Source organism: Astyanax mexicanus, chromosome 16 (assembly GCF_023375975.1).
Source record: "Astyanax mexicanus isolate ESR-SI-001 chromosome 16, AstMex3_surface, whole genome shotgun sequence".
NCBI classification, from domain to species: domain Eukaryota; kingdom Metazoa; phylum Chordata; class Actinopteri; order Characiformes; family Acestrorhamphidae; genus Astyanax; species Astyanax mexicanus.
This window is the reverse complement of record NC_064423.1, coordinates 34,335,423-34,356,748: the sequence shown is the minus strand read 5'-3', so window position 1 is coordinate 34,356,748 and position 21,326 is coordinate 34,335,423. Positions and strand designations below refer to the sequence as shown.

General features: G+C 40.0%; 1 protein-coding gene across 1 annotated transcript in view; it reads left to right on the top strand.

Moving 5' to 3' along the window:
* mmp15b (matrix metallopeptidase 15b) overlaps positions 1-20,670 on the top strand; it is a 57,937-nt gene extending 37,267 nt beyond the window's left edge. Inside the window, exons 6-10 of the mRNA XM_049465483.1 lie at positions 386-588; positions 7,763-7,901; positions 12,208-12,358; positions 13,469-13,587; positions 14,188-20,670. Of these exons, the coding sequence (XP_049321440.1) occupies positions 386-588; positions 7,763-7,901; positions 12,208-12,358; positions 13,469-13,587; positions 14,188-14,663 (1,088 nt within the window). The 3' untranslated portion in view covers positions 14,664-20,670. The remainder of the gene's footprint in view (positions 1-385; positions 589-7,762; positions 7,902-12,207; positions 12,359-13,468; positions 13,588-14,187) is intronic.
* The last annotated feature ends 656 nt before the right edge of the window (positions 20,671-21,326 follow it).

The window sequence follows — 21,326 nt, the reverse complement described above, 5'->3', positions numbered from 1 at the left end:
CAGCATTGTGATGTGGAAAGCTGGAACTGTGTAATCTGTAATAATAATAATAATAATAATAATTATTATTATTATTATTATTATTATTATTATTATTATTATTATTATTATTATTATTATTATTATTATTATTATTATTATCCATCCAATGCTACATTAGTATTTTTGGCCTCACTACATTCTGGCCTCACTGACTTTTCTCTTGTCACTTAAAGCAATCAGTACTCACAGCAATACTCTTTTTATTCCAGCAAAAGAAGTATAAACTCCTGTTAAATTCCCTTGATTTCAGAAGAAACTGTGAATTAGCAGGTGTCCCAATACTTTTGACCATTTAGCGTATAAGTGACCTTCACTTTTATCTCCTCTAATTCCTGTCCTCTAGGGCCTCCTGTCAGTAGTCCCACTCAGGCCCTGCCCACTGTGACCCCTCGTCGCCCCAACACTCCTAAAGACCCTCCGAGAGCCCCTCCCCGCCGCCCGGACCGGCCGCGGACCACTGACCGCCCAGACCAGTACGGACCCAACATCTGTGAGGGCAACTTCGACACAGTCACCATGCTCAGAGGAGAGATGTTCGTTTTTAAGGTAAGTTCTAGTTTATTCTTCGGAAAGCAAAAAAAATATAACAGATTCTCCTCTGATTCCTTATATTTCTGTTTATAAATAAGAGGTTAATCTACAGTTACAGTAGATACAGCTCACTTGCAATCACCAGTGCAATGTTATCTCTTGCAGCTAGGGCCGTCACAATAATGATTAACTGTTATGGTATAATCACAATAATTGCAATTAAAAATTAAATTACCTTATTGAGTTGACTGTTGCTTGTTTTATAATACTGTAATAATATACAATAACACATACAGGTGCATTTAAAAAATATCAATATCAGTGAAAAGTTACTTTATTTCAGTAATTCAGTTCAAAATGAATGTGTTACACACAGAATGATCTATTTCAAGCATTTATTTTTTTACTTTTAGGTGATTATATAACAAATGTGACAGGCCTAGTTGAATTTCGGCACAATAATGTTCCTTACTCTTCCTCTGTTGTTTAATAAGTGACCCTTTTTTTAGCCTGCCTAAACTTCCTATAATTGATAACGAAAGTCTGAACCATCAGTAAAGAAGGTTATTTTACTGCAAACAAACCAAATCTAGGTTCAGTCTGTCCAGACTGATCTATATTCTCTTTTGGTCAAACCAAATTTTTGTAATTTGGTCCAGACTGTGGTTTGTGGCTCCTATTACACGGTCTGCTATTTTGGTTTGGTATTAAAGCACCCTAAGTCATTCCTTTGCTGATCTAGCAATGTAAAATACTATATTTAGACAGATGTTAGAGTAGATTAGGGCTGTGACAATATATCGTTATCACAATATACAGTATCGTTTATCGGTATATCGTTTTGGTTGTATCGTATTTTGTTGATACGTGGTGTCAAATATTGAATATACAGTATAAGAGAATCGCAGTATTTAGTATATAGTGTAAATATTGAAATCATTATTACCATAGGAAGCGTATTGTAACATCATATGGTGAGATGTTCTGTTATAAATAGGGATTAATCTACAGTTACAGTAGATACAGCAATCTGTCGCATATGGTGAGATCCTGGTCATGTGATTCTCAGCTGTATACAGTAAGCCGTGTGCTGGTTTATCAGGCAGTGAAAGTGGAAAGTGAGGGCCTGTGATTCACTGGGGGAATGATGGTCACAGTGCACTGTGGTCAGGAGCAGCCTGGCCTATAAAGAGCAGCAGCACTGCTGACTTCCAGCTGCAGCACCTGAGGGCCGGGCGGAGGCTTCAGGCCCTGCTGCTCCAGACCTGCTCTTAATCAGCTTACGTGGGCTTTAGGCCTGTAAAACTCAGGGCTGGACTCTTTTACAGGCTAACGCTTAGTAAGGGGCAGAGCCGTGTCCTTGGGGCCGAGTTCATTTAGGGACCAATAGGAGGTTGTGGTTGTTTCTGAGTAAAATAGTGAAATAATTAAACAGTAAAAAAGTACCCTATACTACACTGATTCAATAGTCATTTGCTGTTTTATTTATATTGCAACATATTTCAGATACTAAAATATCCCAATTGGTTCAACATCTCTGATTATTTAAGTGATGGGTGATTCTGAGCACAGTTTATACAGTACTAGTGCATCTCAGAAAAATGTGAATATCTTTGAAATGTTACTTTATTTTAGTAATTTGTTTCAAAATGTGAAACTCATATATTATATTGATATATATGGTTTACAGCCAATGAAAACCTAAAAATCACTGTTTTAGAAGAACCCAATATTATATAAGGCCAATTGGTACTTTTGGCAGTGTGGGCAGTGTGCCAAGTCCTGCTGGAAAATAAAATCCTCATCTCCATAAAAGTTGTCTGCATGATTGAAACTATTTTCTATTATATATATATATATATATATATATATATATATATATATATATATATATATATATATATATATATATATATAATAGAAAATAGTTTGCATATTGCACATTTTCTGTTAGTACAATAAACCTCATTTCAATCCTGAAATATTACTGTGTCCATCAGTTATTAGATATATCAAACTGAAATGGCTGTTGCAAACACCCAAATATTTACAACTAAAAATGATTAAGATTAATAGGGATGCCCAAACTTTTTCATATGACTGTATGTTCAAAATGTTTGTATCATACTCGAAATAAGTTTGCATACACTATATAATGAATGTCACAACAAACATTGACATGCCAAAAATGATGAGATAGAAGCACTACTGTGGTGTGCTCGCATACATCAATAAAATATTAATAATATTGTATAGGACATTTTAATTACACTTTATTTGGATGATCCATAAGAGAAGACTCATAGATACTCAACTAACATCCAACTGAATGTTTATTAAATGCAGCTCAACTTTGAGTGAATGTAAATAATTCTGTATACATAGAAGCCTAACTTGAACCAAGAATCATCCCTAAAACTAGCCCTAACCTTAAATCTAACCCTAAAATGGCAAGATTAGAGTTGCATCTATGAGGAATCTCTAATGGACCATCCAAATAAAGTGAGGCCAATATTTCAATATTACTGTATACATTTACTGTATATTAGTAATGTGTTTTACCATATAGTCAATCTGTCACTGCTGGTGTTCAGAGAGTTCAGAGAGACATGTGTGAGGGTTGTAAAGCTGGCAATTACAGGGAATTATCGGAGGCCTGATTCAGTTGAGCTATGGCCCTGAGGGGAAAACGCAGTTTCTCAGCAGTTACTTGTGGTTTTGCACTCAAACTCAGACAGTACCCACTGTCATACGGAGCCGCCTCGTCCCTGGGGGCCTGGATGTGAGCCCACATTTCAATTTCTCACTCTCAGCTACATGCCTTCATAGTTTCGTAGTAGTTACTGACTTATTTTTAGTAGTTACTGAGTGATTTATAGTATTTTACTATTTAGTGAAGAGTGAGCCTGCAGTTTATAGGGTTAATGGTCCTTGAGCCGTGTTATGTCATCATGTGATCTCTCCTCTACATGAAAGAAGCTGCTTCTTTGTCCCGGTGTCTCCCTCGTTACCTTCCCTTTTTATCAGAATGACACGGAGCGGATCATATGATCCTCTCTTTTCACTGGATGAAAGAAGTCCTCTCTCTGCCGTTTTTGTCCTCGCAGTGGGAGAGGTGAGGAAGAGTGCATAAAGCAGCACGACAGGGATTTTCTTCTGCAGGCTCTCCTCACGCAGCACTGGTGTTTTGAAAGACCTCACGCAATTACTTATGAATAAGTGCTACCTAATTATAGTTACTGCTGTAGTGGAACATTAGAGGAACATTCGTATAACTCTGCAGGAGGTAATTGAGCTCTTTACAGCAGTTTACAAGGCGGTTATTCACTCTGTTAGTACACAAGACGTAGCTGGTACTGTCAGGAATACCCAGGCAGGGAGACGAGGGGGCGGACACAAGTGCAGGTAGGGTGAAAATAAATAATAATTTAATAAATAAATAACAAGAAAACAAGGAACAAGTAACATGAAACAAAGATACACAAATAACCAATAACAAATCAAAGAACCTAAACTAAACCAACTAGAGATAATAAATAAACAAACAGGGAATATATATACAAGGAATAAACTAGGAATCAACACAAGCAGGGTATATACAGGGAGCTAGGGAACAAGAAATAAAACAAGAAACTAGAAATAAACAAGGAAATAAACTATAAACGAGAAAACAAGAAATAAACAAGAAACCAAGGCTAAGAGAGAACAAGGAAACACTGAGAAAAGCTATTAAACACAGAGAGAGACAAACGACAGGTGAAGGTGCAAAGACCGACGGAGACAAAGTGGCAGAGGAGGGCTATTTAAAGAAACAGGAAACACACTATAATTAGAAACACCTGGGGAAGGGGCGGAGCAACAAATGAGAAACAGGTGGAAAAGTACTGAGACGGGAGACACAGGGTAGCACAGGTCACGTGGGGAAGACACACAGACACGAGACGAGACCAGGATGTGACAGGTACACTATAAAATGATTAACTTGATGTTAGAACTGACTTGACTGAGATAACACACTGATTACACACTCAATTTTTGAGTTAACTCAACTTTGTGTACTCATGTATGCTTTCCTTAATCATACAGTTTTGTGAAAAAGTATTTGCCCCTTACAGATTTCTTTTGTTTTTGCATTTTTCTCATACTTACATGTTTTCAGATTATCAAACAAACTTTTATTATCAGACAAATATAACCTGAGTAATTAAAAAAATATCTTTTTAATTGATGATTTCCTTTAGTCAGGGAAAAAAAACTATCCAAACCATCTAGCACTTTGTGAAAAAGTCTTTACCCACCCCTCATAAATGAACTGTGATTTAATCACACTTTATGGAAAGCTGAATTCAATTTCACTACTAACCACAACCAGGCCTGATTACTGCCAGACCTGTAGAATCAAGAAATCACTTAAATAGGACCTTTCTGACAACATGAAGCAGATAAAAGATCTCAAAAACAACACATAATGTTGTGATCTGAAAGTCATTGATCATCTATCAGTCTGGAAAATGTTACAAAGTCATTTATAAAGCTTTGAGACTCCAGAGAACCACAGTGAGAGCTATTATTTACTAATGGAGAAAACATGGAACACTGGTGAACCTTCCCAGGAGTGACCTGCCTACCAAAACTTTCCAAAAGGGCATGGACAACTCATCCAGGAGGTCACAAAAGAACCCAGAACAACACTTTAAAAACTGTAGGTCTCACTTACCTCAGTTAGGATCAGTGTTAATGATTTAGTAGTAAGAAAGAGACTGGGTGAAAATGGACTCCATAGGAGAGTTCCAAGGCAAAAAAACACAGCTGTTTTCCTCAGGATGACCATCTTATCAACCACTTTGATGATCAGTGACCAGCTTAAACCATCTGAAACTAGCAGACAAGTAGTAATACTGTTTTCTTACAGTTAAAAATAGAAGTTTAATAGAAGGAGCCTTCAAGAAAGCTTGAGGTTCACATTAAAGTAACATTAAAAAGACATTTTCTTTGATGTTCCTCAAAGCACCTTGAGGTATTTCTTCATAGTTTCAAACTGAAGAACCCTTAACATTGTTCTGGGCCTTGGACAAAATTCCTTGACAGTCTTGTGGGTTCTGCGTATGTGCTGCTTCAGCTTTTCCTCTCTTTTTCATGTCTAATGAAGGTTTAAGTGATTTCCTGTGGCCTAGTTGCTAACATGTTTGTCACGTTTTATGCATAATCAGCGTTTTATACAGCCAATAAGACAAATGGAAAAAAAGTTGCCCTGCAAGATGTGGTGAGTCAAACCCAGATCTAATTAGACACGCGAGATGGCAGCTAGATTCACAGGCAGATATTAATAGCTGTGTTGTGCGAGTGTTGTTATTTTATTGCGCGCTACGGCCTCAGTTTCGTTACACATTTTTGCTTTGGGTTCAGAGGAGCTTTAGAGAATGGCCACCCACCCACTGGCTGCCTGTGTGGATGTGACTGCACCATTTAAAAAGGGTCCTTGAAGGTTTGCAAAATAATTTGTGCAGGTGGGTCCATGGCTGTATTAAGCTTTATAGAACACGGACCCCTGTTCTCTGAGTTTCAGGGTCTAGCGTGTCTTATCAGTGAATTAATAGATTATATTGGCTGTGTATAGGAGCTGGTTGAGACCAGGGCTGGAGGGCATGGGTTAAATTTAGAGAACCGCTGGCTGCAGGCTTGGCACTGACTTTAATTTGGGTCAGGTTTGAAGTAATCCAAAGGTCTTGGCTCAGTTCCCAAGAAGCAGAGGAGAAATGTGAAGGGCTTGCTCGCAGGCCGTGGAGTTTATGGACTTGCACGCAGCGGGTAAGAGCATGCAGCCGGTTTGGGCTGTGTTCGTTTAGGAGCTTGCAGCCGTTTCTGTGTAAAAAGTAACATACTCTTAAAAATAAACCTGCCAAAAAGGGTTATTTGGAGGAATGCCATAGTAGAATGACTTGAAGTCAACAGTTTCGTACAGTACCTTAAAGAAAGCAGTTTACTCCTCCTCCTCATTTCTTATAATAGAAACTTTTGCATGTTTATCATGCGTAATTTGTGTGTAATCTTTAGGCAAACATAACTGGAGTAAATATAAAACTCAAAAAAAAAAAAAGATATCCCAGACTCTGGGATCATTACTAGTGGATAATTTTAGAGAACAGAGTTCAACTGCTCCACAACTACCTTCAATGGAACATGGCAAAAGTCATGGGGCATGGGAAGTCTAGTCATGTCTAGTTCCTGTCCCATGATTTTTGGCATGTCGGCACATATATTGTAATACCGATGATCTGGAGCTCTGGGAAAAATTAAGAGACCACTTCTTCAGTTTCTGAATCGGTTTCTCTGATTTTGCTGTATATATAATAATAATGTCATTTAGAGCATTTATTTGCAGAAAATGAGAAATGGCTGAAATAACAAAAAATGACGCAGAGCTTTCAGACCTCAAACAATGCAAAAAAAGTTCATATTCATAAAGTTTTAAGAGTTTAAAAATCAATATTTGTTGGAATAACCCTGGTTTGTAATCACAGTTTTCATGCATCTTGGCATGTTCTCCTCCACCAGTCTTACACACTGCTTTTGGATAACTTTATGTCACTCCTGGCGCAAAAAAGTCAAGCAGTTCAGTTTGGTGGTTTGATGGCTTGTAATCATCCATCTTCCTCTTGATTACATTCCAGGGGTTTTTAATTTGGTAAAAGCAAAGAAATTCGTAATTATTAAGTGATCTTTTATTTTTTCCAGAGCTGTAAAAATTATAAAATTGATTTTGTCCAAAAATAAGCATAGAAAAGGTACAGAAAAAAACATGTCCATTTCAGCTTAGTTTTTGTACACAGGTTTAAATATATAATATTGTTCACAAGATTTTGGTGGACAGATGTTCTACAACAGTGTTTTGGTTGTATTTGAAGCTGCTTGATGTCAATCCACTTGAACATGGAAACATGCTGTATTCCCTTAATGTTTAAAGTACAGTTCACTAAGAACACTGTGGCTTGGCATCAGTGATTTACAGACCAGCTTGATTTGGGCCTCGGTCTGGAGGAGAACCAGCAGCTTTGAGCCTCCAGAACTCTGAACCTTACTGACAGCTGCTGGAGAAACGTCTGAAACGTCCACTGTGACCATAAGCGTCATTAAAGAACAACTACAAACCAGTCTCTTCTTCTCTAACACATATGCTTTACACTTTTAGGGACGCTGGTTCTGGAGAGTCAGGAGGAACCGGGTGCTGGATAACTACCCCATGCCTATTGGCCACTTCTGGAGGGGACTACCGGGAGATATTGACTCAGCCTATGAGAGACATGACGGCAGATTCGTGTTTTTCAAAGGTGATTCTATGGTGATTTTTGTCTACTGTCTACTCTGTTTAAGACATTTAATTTCAAATTTCAAACCTAAGACATAAATTAAGCAAATAATGTTGATTACTTATTAAAACAGGGCACGATTAGGTCTTAGATTTAAGTTAAACAGTAAAACAACAATCAAACTTTGTATTTAACCAAACTGAAAAGAACCAATGACTATAGAAATGTAGAAAGCATGAACATATGCCTCTAGTGCCTCTTCTGGCTGATTGTAGTGTGATATGTAGCTCTGCCAATCCCTATATGTTTCATAGCAGCCCCACCCATTTTCTGTAAGATTTTTTTTATAATCCTATAAAATGTATATCCTTCTCCAGTATTCAAAAATTCTAACAGTAAAACAGTTTTAAAACCCCTTTTTTCAAAATGGTAAGCAGGTGGGTTACACTTCCTTTAGGCTTCGCTGTAAACTCAATGAAGGCAGTCTGAGACACTGGCTATAGGAAAACAGGATACGTCTCAATAAGGGCTAGTCTGTCTTTGCCTCTGAACTGCACAGACTCTTCTTTAACAAAATTGCAGATCATTTAGACTTTGACTTTGACATTTTTAAAACAGAACAGAACAGAACAAAAACTAATTTTTGCCAAGTTTTTACATTTTTGTGTTTTGCTCCTGATCAGTTGTGGTGGAAAAAAACAGGCTTTCCAATCCTGAACACAGTGTTACAAGTTTGAAATGTTTAAGGTTGGTTACAGGAAGAAGTAACAGTGTTTTAGATCAAATAGACCAGTCAGTCTGCCCATGCTAATACCTTTCCACCACTATAAGTTCTTGCAATGGGAACACAAGCTTTTTGACCAGACCTTTGAGCAATGAAAGAAGGTTGTCTGGTCTAATGAGTTCTGTTTTCTTTACAACCCAACTGACAGGACTTAAAGGATCTGATGATAATGTCTTGGTAAGGTCTGGTTTTGGTGGCATTAGGTCTTGATGTTTTGCCTCATTTACCTCATTTATATCCAGTATATAGGTTTGTTAAAAACTCTCCAAGCTGTGGAAACCATTACGTATGCCAGTTCCACTTTACGTCAGTGTGCCATGCCCAGCGCATGACTAATTCCTGTCTTTAGCATTGGGACCCATTGATTTTGATCTGTGTCACTGGGCAGAGGAAGTGTCTTTGGTCTTGGATTTCCCTTAAGTAACTATTAGCTTAAGGCTGATGAATTTTACAGGTAGGATTAGTGAAAGGACTCGAGGTTTCTCGGACTGTGGAGTCTTATTTGCACGCAGTGGGGATTTTATTGGAGACTCTGAGCAACGTATAGGCTGGTACTAAAAGCCTTATGGGACTGCTTTAGCTGTATTGCTCTATGGCTCTTAAGTCGGCCCCACAGTTGCCTGGACGGTAAAGCACAGGTACATAAAAATAGTCAAGGGTTCGACTTACGTTAGCATTGTGTTTTTTATTACTTCATTAGGGTGAAATCGAAAACCTCTCTGGGGGCACTGAGCGTTCCTTTAATCCTTCGACTGATTGTTCCTGCAGTCATCTCCCACTGAAAGCTTAATAGCTTCCTGCATAATCATATCTGTGATGTATTTTCATAATCTTCCATTATGGAACAGTGTTGCTGAGAAAAGGCGGGAGGGGGGTTTAGATAGTATTGTTCTGAAATAAGAAACAAAAAAAAACGAGAGAGCCAGAGAGAAGCTTGAGAGAAAACTTAGAAAAACGTCTTTAGGGCAAATGATGTCATTGGCAAGGTCTTCTTAAACTTGGATGTCGGCCATCAGAAAGAAACCAGGGGGACTGAAAAGTCTTGGACGGCAACATCTGTTATATTTGAGGCGAGGCCTTGGCGTTGCATCAGCCAGCGGTCCCCCCGGCCCCCAGATGCCGTCTGCAGAGGTTGCATTTTTGGGAGGATGAGAATATGAGAATATAGGCCAGTAGAGTCAAACTGCAACCATGCAGATGGTGCCACTAAGTCTGCCATGCTGTAAAATCATAACAATGATTAAAACACACACACAAAAAAATATATATAGCCTACAGCCTGATCTATGCATCTGTTATGATGTTGAGCAATGCATGCTCTGTTATTGGTAACCGCTAGGAATGTTGGATTGGGACCAAACCCAAACTGTTACTACATCGTTTGCAATGCTGTCATCCACAGCAGTTATTTACTGTATGTTTACCAGCGAGCTGCAAAACAAGTCTTTAAGAAAATAGGGGAGTGTCTGCTCATTTCTATGACTACCTTTGGGAAAGTCCCTATTATTCGCCATAAAAGCCTATTAAGCGTGCAGCGGTACTGCCCTTCCTCTCCCTCCCTTTTCTTTTTCTCTATTATCTCAGCTTTTTTTTCAGCGCTGACTCTGAGACTATGTTCACATAGATGAACTAAAGTGGCATCAGGCAAAGTGGCTAGGATGGGATATTTTAAGGATATTTTAAACTGTTCAAAATATATATCTATATATCTATAACTCTTTACACAAATCTATCATGCAAATCTAGAGTTTCAGTGACTGGCAGCTGGGCTTTGACTGTTTAAGAATGCCTTCATGCTCACTTCTTTAGATGGAGCTGAGTTACAAGATGAGGATCACCACTGATTTTAGATTCAATGGCCCCTTTTTTCAATGGGGTTTTTATTGGAGACTCTGAGCAATGTATGCCATATTATGGGATTGTTTTAGCTGGTGCTCTATATCCCTTTTAAGTCAGCCCCACAGTTGCCTGGACAGAAAAACCACAGGTACATAAAAATAGTCAAGGGTTCGACTTACGTTAGCATTGTGTTTTTTATTACTTCATTAGGGTGAAATCGAAAACCTCTTTGGCGGCACTGAGCCCTAACTGATTGTTCCTGCAGTCATCTCCCACTGAAAGCTTAATAACTTCCTGCATAATCAAATCTGTGGTGCCTTTTCATAATCCTCCATTATGGAACAGTGTTGCTGTGTCGTTTGCTTGTGTTGCAGTTTTGCCTGTGAATTTTGATTTGCAAAGCCGTAATTCAGTTACATTTTTAGTTAAATTTTCAATTCAAACTTATGGCTATTACAGTTACAATAACAGCTTGTGTGGTAGTGATGCTGGCTGCTTTATATGAATTAGATATAGCAGATCATCCAAATGAAAATCTATTTTTTAAACCCACCTTAATTTGCTTCATTTTTAAATCTTTTTTAAAATAATTTTTAAACAATTACGACGCCATCCTGTCATCGTGTTTGACCATTTGTGGCTCAAACCCTCTAATTTATGGCGCATTCACGTAAGTAATGATGACAGAATCTAGCAAAAGAAACTTTGGTAACACTTTACTTGGATGGTCCATTTTATGGCCTTGTTGATGCTCAACTGACATTCAACAAACACTGAATTGAATGCCCATTAAATTTAACTTAACCCTATGTTGAATGTAAATGATTTAAAATAGAACCTAACCGAACACCTAACCCTAACCTTAACCCTTAATCAACCATAAAATCAAACCCTACACCTAACCCTTACCCTAACCTTAACCTAAACTTAAAATCTAACCCTAAACCCAATCCTAAAATATTAAGATAAGCGTTTGGGTTAGAGTTGAATGTTGGGTTATATTCCATAGAGAATCATTTACTTTCACCTTTTAGTTCATTTGCATTTAATAGACATGTAGTTGAATGTTAGTTGAAAGTCAGTTGAGCATCAAAGAGGCCATCAAATGGACCATCCAAGTAAAGTGTTACCGAATCTTTAAGCTCTTAAGTTAAACTACAGTGCAAAACCAAACCAAATCTAATCAGACCAAATATTTTTGGCTTCTAACAAACACACAAACTTTGGTGTAGACTTTTAGATCTTAAAACTTCCTTAGTTTGAACAGAAATATCAGTCCAAACATTAATAAGGCCTGATACCTTATAAATCAGAACCTGTTTCTACATTAGCTATAGCTCCATATTATCTCTCTGTACCATTTGTTTTTTTTTACTGTCTGAGTTGACCAGAAGGGGATGGGTTCCTCAGACTGAGTCTTTGTTCCTCCTAAGGTTTCTTTCTCTTAGTATAAGGGAGTTCCTGGTACTGTTGCCGCCTTAACCTTGCTACTGTTGGCATCACTTCTTTATGATATTTGTTGTGAAAAATTGAATTAAATTGATACAGCTGTATCCCACTATTGTCCCACCCATTTTTTCTTCTCCTTGATGTAAAACGTGTATAAGAATTTAGTAATACAATAATTCATACAATAATGCATAAATTCTCCTCTCATCTCCTAACTAATCTCCATTTCTTATTGTTTCCTGGTTTCCTGTGCAGGGAGTCAGTACTGGCTGTTCCGGGAGGCCAACCTGGAACCAGGTTATCCTCAAGAGCTGATGGATTACGGCAGAGACATCCCCTATGACAAGATAGAGACCGCTATCTGGTGGGAGCCATCTGGATACACTTACTTCTTTAAGGGAGACAGGTGAGCCGATGGCCCTGTTTTTTTTTTTCTTTGACCTGTTTTGACAAGAGAGACATTTTACATTGAAAACGTATGTAATCAGTGCAGTGGAGTCTCCTTAAAGACACATTTGTCTCATCACCCAAACTTTTTACCTATGTAGACTTGAATGAATAAAACATGAGTCAGTGGGGGAGGGGGGTGATGGTGTCCTCTGTCACAGCTGGTCTGCTGTATAAGCAAATCACAAGAGGGGGGAGGAGGGGGAGGGGGGGGAGTTACTGCCTTTTTGCTTGCACTAGTCAATACATTAATAACAGACAAATAATATAATAAAGTATATTCATGTGGTTGATTACCTGGACTACTGTAAAGTCTAATCATTACATCATACCCCCATACCCCATTACTGCATATATATATATATATAACTCATCATAAATATTAATTCACATTTTTAGCTCAAAACATTGTTGATTTTTGACTTCCTGCTTGAGTCATGTGCATGAAAATAAATAAACAAATTATAATAAAACTATATATACAAAAGATTACAGGAAATATATAAAAATACATTGCATTAAGTACTAAAATAGTACTTTGTGCCTCCTAATGTAAATGCAGGGTTACTATATGGTATTGTTTAGGCTGATGGGCAGTTGTTATAGTTTTCTACTGTATATGGTCGCTATGGTGTCTCAAGTGGTTGCTTTGGGATGTCATGTGGTTGGTTTGGTGTTACTAGTGTGTTAGTATCATTGTATCATCAATCTAAAGCATGCCCATTAAAAAATAATTAGATAGATATGCAGAAAATATGCAGCCACTAGCATGGTGGATATATATTTTTTGATGCACAATTAGTGTTCATTTTTCGATATTTCGATTGTTTAAAATGGTAACTTATTTTTTAGTTTGGAAAATGATAATTAAAACATGTAATTGAAACTTTTACAACAAAAATGACTACATATGGGATAGTCAGTGAATCAAAATGAAAACCATATGTGTGTATTTTATTTAATTTTACTTGAATTGAACTAAATTAATAATGTGTGTATAATCTCTAGACATTTTCAGAATACAGCTTAACTATTTATTTTTCTCACTTTTCTCCTGTTTTCTCCGCAGATACTGGCGCTTTAACGAGCAGTCGCGCTCAGTGGATCGGGACTACCCTAAGCCCATCAGCGTGTGGGGTTCTTCAGTGCCTGTATCTCCCAAGGGGGCCTTCCTCAGCGATGATGGAGGTGAGTGGGGGGAAGGGCCGGCCAGGAAACTGTCTGAAATCTCAATCCATTGAAGAGAAAGGGAGGGTCAGTCATCAGGAGAGAGCGAGAGAGCAAGAGGGGTGGGGAGGATTGGGATCAGGGATTTTAAGTTGCGAGTAGAGGAAAGAATGACATCACTGAGAGAAAGTTTTTTTTTTTTTAACTCTCTTTGTCCTGTGCTAGTGTTCTCAGCATTATGAGAAGTGCTTGCCCCAGAGAAAGCTCACACTCTACTAACCTCTGTAGCATTGATTAGCACCACGGTGTCATTCTCATCGGGCACTTTGCTCTAATTGTCTCCGAGTATGATTGAGTTTCTGCTGCATTTGCCTGTCCTTTTCCATTTGCCGTTCTCAGAAGTATTGGATATTATGCAAGCCAAGTGAACTAGTGAGATCTGAGTTGAGTTTCCCTTATCCTGCGTTCACCAATCCAATCCAACCATCCAATCACAAAGCTTAGCCTGTGCAAACCTGAATCACACAATCAGACCCAACAATCTGGATTTGAAAAGTATAGTTTCCACACACTTTACCCATGTTCCTACATTCAACCTCCTCCTGTCTTTTCCCTCTGCAGCGTACACCTACTTCTACAAAGGCTCGAAATACTGGAAGTTTGACAACCATCGCATGAAGAGTGAGCCTGGCTATCCCAAGTCCATCCTCAGAGACTTCATGGGCTGCAGCGTGGACCTGGACCCGGACAGAAACACCGACGTGGATCCAGACCGCAAGTGGCCCGACCGCACGCCCTTCAACCCAGACGCTGGGCGAGACAAGGACAAAGACAAGGAAAAGGACAAGGACAAGGAGCGAGACCGAACTAACGATGTGGACTACAAGGAGGAGACCGAGGAGAAGACGAACGAAGTGGACGTGGTGCTCACGATTGACGAGAACGAGCGCACCATGAACATCATCATGGTGGTTGTGCCCCTGGTCCTGGTGCTGTGCATCCTGGGCTTGATCTACGCCATCATCAACACGCTGCAGAGGAAAGGAGCTCCCAAGTACTTGGTCCACTGCAAACGCTCCTTACAGGAGTGGGTTTAAGTTCTTCTAACTCTTCTCTTCAGCTCATCTGACCTCTGATGATCTCCACCACCCTCAGTCCAGTCCATGTCCTCTCCTCTACCCCCCACAACCCAGACCACTGACCCTAGACCCCTCCAGTCTTCAGTATATGTAGTACAAACTCGCGCACACACACACACACACACAGCACACAAGAATTATACTCTTTTATCCCATGGTGCTCTCCCACTCAATGAGTTGACTGTAGACTATTTATTTCAGGACGTTTGCACATTGTTTTTGTTGTTATCCTTGTTATTCTTTCATCGTGGGGTTTCTCCCACACCCCCCCTCCCTCCCCTCTCTTCTTTTTTGGTTTGTATTGTGTGCACATTTCTTTTCATTTCTAAACGAGGAAGTTTCTCTGTTCTGTAGCAGAGAACCATAACAAAAACTGCCATCTGGCTCAGGCAGGCCAACTCCGGATGAGGAGAAATGCAAGAATGCAAGAATTTAAGAATTCAAGACAACAGCAGTTGCTAAGCGTGTGCAGTACATTAAAAAAGGGAAGGAAAGATATTAAAAAAATCTCCCTCCATCTCTGAGATTGCTTTCAAATTGCTCCCTTTACTCAGGACTTAGCTGCCGTCTGCCCGCTGAACAGGCAGGTCAGAGTTCAACAGGAAAAGCCTTGTGTAGAAGAGTGAGGCCTCCGTATTCCTCACCCTCTTTTTCAGCGCAACAGTGCATTCTGGATCTCTGCCTTTACCCGTGCTTGCCTATGATGAGGAACAGAAAAACAAAACAAAACAAAAAAATCACACTTGTTTTATTGCCTTAGTCGAACCACTCACGCTATTGTTTTAACAATGGTGCCTTGGTCTTGCCAGCCAAAAGCCTTCCTCTGGTTTCGCCCCTATAGGAGGAGCCCTCTGACCTCCCCCATGCTGCCTGGCGTGTTGCTTTCTCTCTGCGGCCCTGTGATACTGTGTTGACTATAATCTTTTATTGTCAGAGGAGCATAGCTCACACGGTGCTTTTTTTTTTTTCATTTAGGACAAAGGCGGCGTACTGTGAAAACACTCTGCAGGGGATGGGAGGGAACATTTGAGGTACTAGAGGCCAGAGGGAGGGGCTTTAGCTGATGTAGAAATGTTGATATAGGAGCCATTAGCCAAGTATAGGCTTGCTTAAAACAATGCAATCAAGCGCGCACATGAAATATAAGGCCATAAAAACATAAAAACGTACCACTAGTTCATACCACTCGAGCATACCAATTAAAAAAATACTCAACTCAATAAAAACCTTTTCTTAAAAATAAGTTTTGCTTCTCAAGGCCCAATTATAAATAATAAGAGCCTTACTGGGCCTCTCTATTTCCTCGTTAGAGACTGTTAGATAATAATCCTAAGCAGGTGGGTGAAAACATTGCTAACCTCAAGCCACCCTAATGTAAACTCTCTCCCTCGGCACCAAAAGAAATCCCTCTCTCATCTGCCGAAAGGTGAGAGGAAAAGGGTGAGGGACATGGGCGAGCGAGACAGGAGAGGAGAAGTGTATGTGAAAGAGAGAGAGAGAGAGAGAGAGAGACATCTGTGTAAGTTCAAAGGGAGGAGGGGTTCAGCTGCAGAAACCTTATCTGGTAAGTCCTCTGGAAGAGGCTTACAGTCTGTTATTCCAAAGGCAGGACGGAGTTATTTTACACAGATGAGGCTGAACCAGAGGGTGGGGGAGCTACAGAGGGAGCCTGTCCTGAAACTGCCTTCATGAAGTCCCATCAGAACTAGAAGAAGAACTGCTTGCGTAAAGTGCTAGCTAATGTTGTAGTGTTGAAGTCAAGATCACTCAAGTCAAGACTAGAACCTTTAGTAGTTGAAGCCATACAGAAAACAGAGATCAGAAGACTATTTTCTTTGTCCTCAGTTGATCTTGACCACAGTTTATAAGTCCGACTCAACCTGAAACTGAGGCAAAATTGGTTTCAGTGAGGTTGAGACTGAAACGAGACTGATACCGATCAATTATGGACAAGACTACAACACTAGTCCTAACCTGAACAGTGAATGTTCCAACATTCAATTACTTTGTGAAATTAGTCAAGTGGAAACTTTAAAAACTACTAATACTATCTGTCTTGTCAATAATGCTATCAAAAGTTCAAATTGCCAGTCGAAAGGGACCACAAATTAATGGGCTTTAGTTCTTGTGGAAGCTTTGGAGTAATTCTGATACCAGAGATTCATGGTAGAAATCAACAAACTACATTTCCAACTGTTTCCAACCACTTGAACTCAAATGCTTTGCAGTTACAGCTCTACAAGTGGAGGATAGGGCCATCCGGTGAGCCCAGGAAGGCAGCATGAGTGGCTAGCAAGGAGAAGAGTGGACAGTAGAAGAGCCTAGATGTGGGCTGAAGCACAGTCCCCATATGGGAGCATGCTGGCATGCGGTCAGGGTGGCCACACTGCCACGGGTTATTTTAGAAACACATTCTTTGAATGGGAGCGGAAACAGGATCTGTGGCTGGCATCCGCTCTCCTTCCATTCAGGAGCTCCGAGCTAGACTTCATAAGTTCGCCCGCATTCATCAGGCTTCCACAGAGCAGACTAGGCCGGCGACTCGGCTGTGCTGGATGGAGCTGCCGTTCTTGTTTAGAATATAATTGCTCTCTGAGGTGCTTTGCTTAGTCTACAGCAACTCTGGTCCTGGAGTAGCCCTGCCTTGCATAGTTTAGTGTTTTAGCTCTAACACACCCACTCCAACTCAGGATACTTCAACTCTGCTGATTAGTTGTATCAGGCATGTTAGACTATGGGACACTCAGTGTTTTATGTCCTGGGCAATTTCAAACATGCTACGCTTCCAAAACACACTTGATGGACTTTCACAGAAGGCTTGATACTAATTGCTAATTGGCTTGATCATGACAGGCAAAAAAGTGGTCTTTAGGTCTGGATTTGAAGTAGGCAGTTCAATTAACCTCCACCGATCAGTTGTTTTGGGTAAACTACCTTTACCCTGCTTGATAATTATCTGATTGATTGTTTAAGGAAATTCATTTGCAAAACAGAAAAGGCCGTAATCAGGACTTTTTTGGAGGCTGGCAAAGCATTCCAACCTCGAAACTGTAGTTGCAGCAGGCACAGCAGTGGGTCTTCAGAACTAGATTTAATCCAGGCAAGGCAGTAGGTTTCCAGGACTGAAGTTGAGGCAGACAAAGGAGTGGCTCCTTAGGCCTGAAGTCAAGGCAGACAAGGCAGTGGGTCTCTCTAGAACCAGTATTGAGGCAGACACGGCTGCTGCTTTCTAGGATTGAAGTCAAGGCAGAGAAGACAGAGAGTCTCCAGGACTAAAGTAGAGGCAGGAATGGAAAAGGTTCTTCAGGACTGTATTTGAAACAGGCAAGGCAGTGTGTCTTCAGGACTGGAAAACCCTCGGCCCTCAGAATTTGAAGTATACCCTGCTTTCCAAATATTAATCCTATTGAATGGCTTGATCCTTAGCTGACAAGCTTGAGCAAGATACAATACTTACTTAGGCAGAGTAGTAAATCTTCTTGACTATACTCTATGTAGGCACAGTGGGTCTCCAGGACTGGACTTGAGGCAGATAAGGCAGTGGGCCCCTTGGATTCTAATCAGGCATGCAATGGTATAAGTCTACAGGACTACAGTTAAGGCAAGCAAGGCAGTGGGTCTTCAAGAATGGAGTTGAGAACCTCTGTTACAGCAGGTAACATATAAACACACATTATGCAAAGGACCCTTCAGAACTAGGGGTTAGGATCCCCTTGTCTCTACAGTGTTAACCTCCCAACACTATGCAGATTCCAGGAAAGTGCCAAGAAGCAGGCTTCACCTCACTTGAAATGTGCCTCTACGCATGCCACTTCTTCCCCCTCCACCAGCAGAGAAAAGTTTCTCTCTCCGCAAAGGCAGAGAGGACAGTGTAGAGGAGAGAATGAACCGGAGCGGTATTATAAATATTGCCTTGCTGGGCGAGGTTGAGTTGAAAGTGCTTTCATAAATATTATTGAGAAGGTAGAGGAGAGGGAGGACGGTCATGATTGGCATGCTACCGCTGATGGAGGCTGTTCAGCGCCGTTGCCAGGCAGCACTCCCTTCCCCTCCCCTCTCTTGTCTCTCTGTGTTCGCCGCCGCCGTCATCCAGAGAGATGTGGAGGGGAGTTAATCAGAGATAAAAGCTCCTCCGCCTCTCCCGCCCTTCCTGCCCAGATCAATGAGGAATACACAAACAGGCCTGAAGGGTACCTGGAGGGAGAGGAGGCTCATTCACTCATCCAGACAGACTTAAACCCCACGCTGGCTCGGCGATGCCCATTTGAGCAGAGCTTTACCTCGGTCGACACCTTTATGGCCTTGCTTTTAGAGAGACCTTGTCGCTGTTCTATCCAGACCATGTTTGCTAATCTAGTCTAAACCAAATACCCAGTTGAGGCCTGCTAGTACAGACTGTTCTTGTCAATAGTTCACAAAATAAAGCCTTGAATTTTATGAACCATAGGTTATTCTCAAGCTAGGATAAAGTCCTAAACTCTTTTATATCATCATGTCCTTCACTAAATCTTAGTGATACAGCCCAATAGCATTAAGAATCGGCCCTAGCCAAGTGTTGACACTTGAGATTTGGCATCGGTCATGCAGAAGTGGCCCAAATGTAGTTTTTACACAGCAATCATATTATACTCTGCAGCCTAGGTGTTAGCACATGCAACATTCATGTGCTCAATGCAACTCTTGCTCAGTGTGGGCCATTTGATATTTGCTGAGAAACTGAGAATGGCTGGTCAATGATATAGTAGATAAAACATCCAGCTTAATGTGTTGCCAAGCTAGGTAGTCAAGGCGCTAAAGCCGCTTCTCGAATTTGGTTCTGGACTTGCTCTCATAACAATAGCCCCTCTCACTCTGGGCATTATTGTCCTGCATATTTTGTGCTCCAGCCAACAGGAAAAAAGGCTGGGCTTTTGGCCAAAGCCAGGAAGTGTCCTCCCACAATCACTTACACTCTAGCATAGCGATCTTTAAGGCATTGTGTGTGGGTGACCTTGACGGGAGTTTAGTAAAATTACTTCCTAGAGATGCAGCTCAGTGATCTGTGTGTTTTGTTTTTAGTAGCACTGTAATTACGCAGGTCTGATCATCACAAAAAGACTAAAATGTTTCATGGTGTTTCTGTGGTTTATGTTTAAAATTAGTTTTAAAGTTTTAGAGTTGGTTGCTTTCCTGCTTTCCATCTCCTAAGCAGATGTCTCTGACACACATGTCCTACTTAATATGCACTTGTCCATTAGCAAAGACTTCATGATGACTTGAAAAATGTGTCACGCTTCAGTGTTACGTCTAACCACGTGGAATCAAATGAGTAGGTAGAGTCTGGCAGCAGCAGAGGATGTCTGGCAGCATCGTGCCATATGCCACGGGTGATTGAGTGCAATCTATTTATGATCTCATTCACTGATGAGCAGACAACGAGACTGGAAGTATGTCTGGGCCTGCATCTCTGTCTCAGAAGCCATTGTCACCCTAAACCAAGAGCAAAACACCATGCTTTTTAATATTACGTACGGCATCAATCCATTCAGAGTTTCCATATCAGGTTAAGAATAGAAGTAAAGTATCACTATTAATAAGGCAAAGTCATGGCGGTTTCGTACGCAACATGTGTTGCGCTGCAATTAATTTTTAAAAAACCTCATTGTTATTAATAATGATTAAATGTATGATCATATTGTTTTGTTGTTTAAATTCAGTCGATTTCCTGTTCTTATTTGACCGTAATTGGTTGGTTTTGAAATTGTAAATATTGTAGGACTTTTTACGATTTTTTTTGTTCATTTCTTTGTTTTTAGGTTTTTACTTTGTTAATAACATTCCGGTCTTGTGTTTTGATTTTGTTTTCTGATGTAGAAATCTGAAGATTTTATACATTTGTGTTGTTTGTTGATCACATCTGTTGAGTGTCTTTAACGATCCATGCTGGACATGTAAACAATAATAAATAAATGCTCTGAAGATGGAATATTTTCCGTGTTATCTAACGATTAGCAAGAGTATGAATGAATTTAAGAATTTTAATTCATATGATGAATGAAGTTATGCTAAAATTGTAAATAACTAGAAACCAGAAAAGTGCATTTCCTTAAAGAATTACAGAATAGTTGTGCAGCTTAACAGCAGGAATGAAGGATGAAAAAATGATAAATAGTAGAGTGTGGGTTAGTATGACTGTGGATTAAAGCTCAGTTACCTGCCCTGAAGGAGTACATGACATTTGGTGGCTGTGGAAACACAGGACCTATGGATTCAGAGTGTGCAAAATGAATGGTAGTGAATTGTAAGAACAATGGATGAAAAACAACAAATAGATGAGTGCAGGCCAGCATGGCTGTGATTCTTAACTTGGGGAATTGAATTGCTTCAATGTAGTACATACAGTTTAGTGTCTGTTGGACAAAGGTAAAAATACATTTAAGTGAAAAGGAAAAATGAGGGCTAAGAAGAAATGGGTGCTGGTCAAAATGACATGTTATATATATTTTTTGTGCATCTGCCTTGAGATACTATATACAAATCAGTGGGTATTGGTGAAGTATAAATATAGTAGATGGATGTGCATATGGAGAGGAAAAATGTATAGCAGGTAAAAGAGTGGGCATATCCAAAAGCTGTTTACCA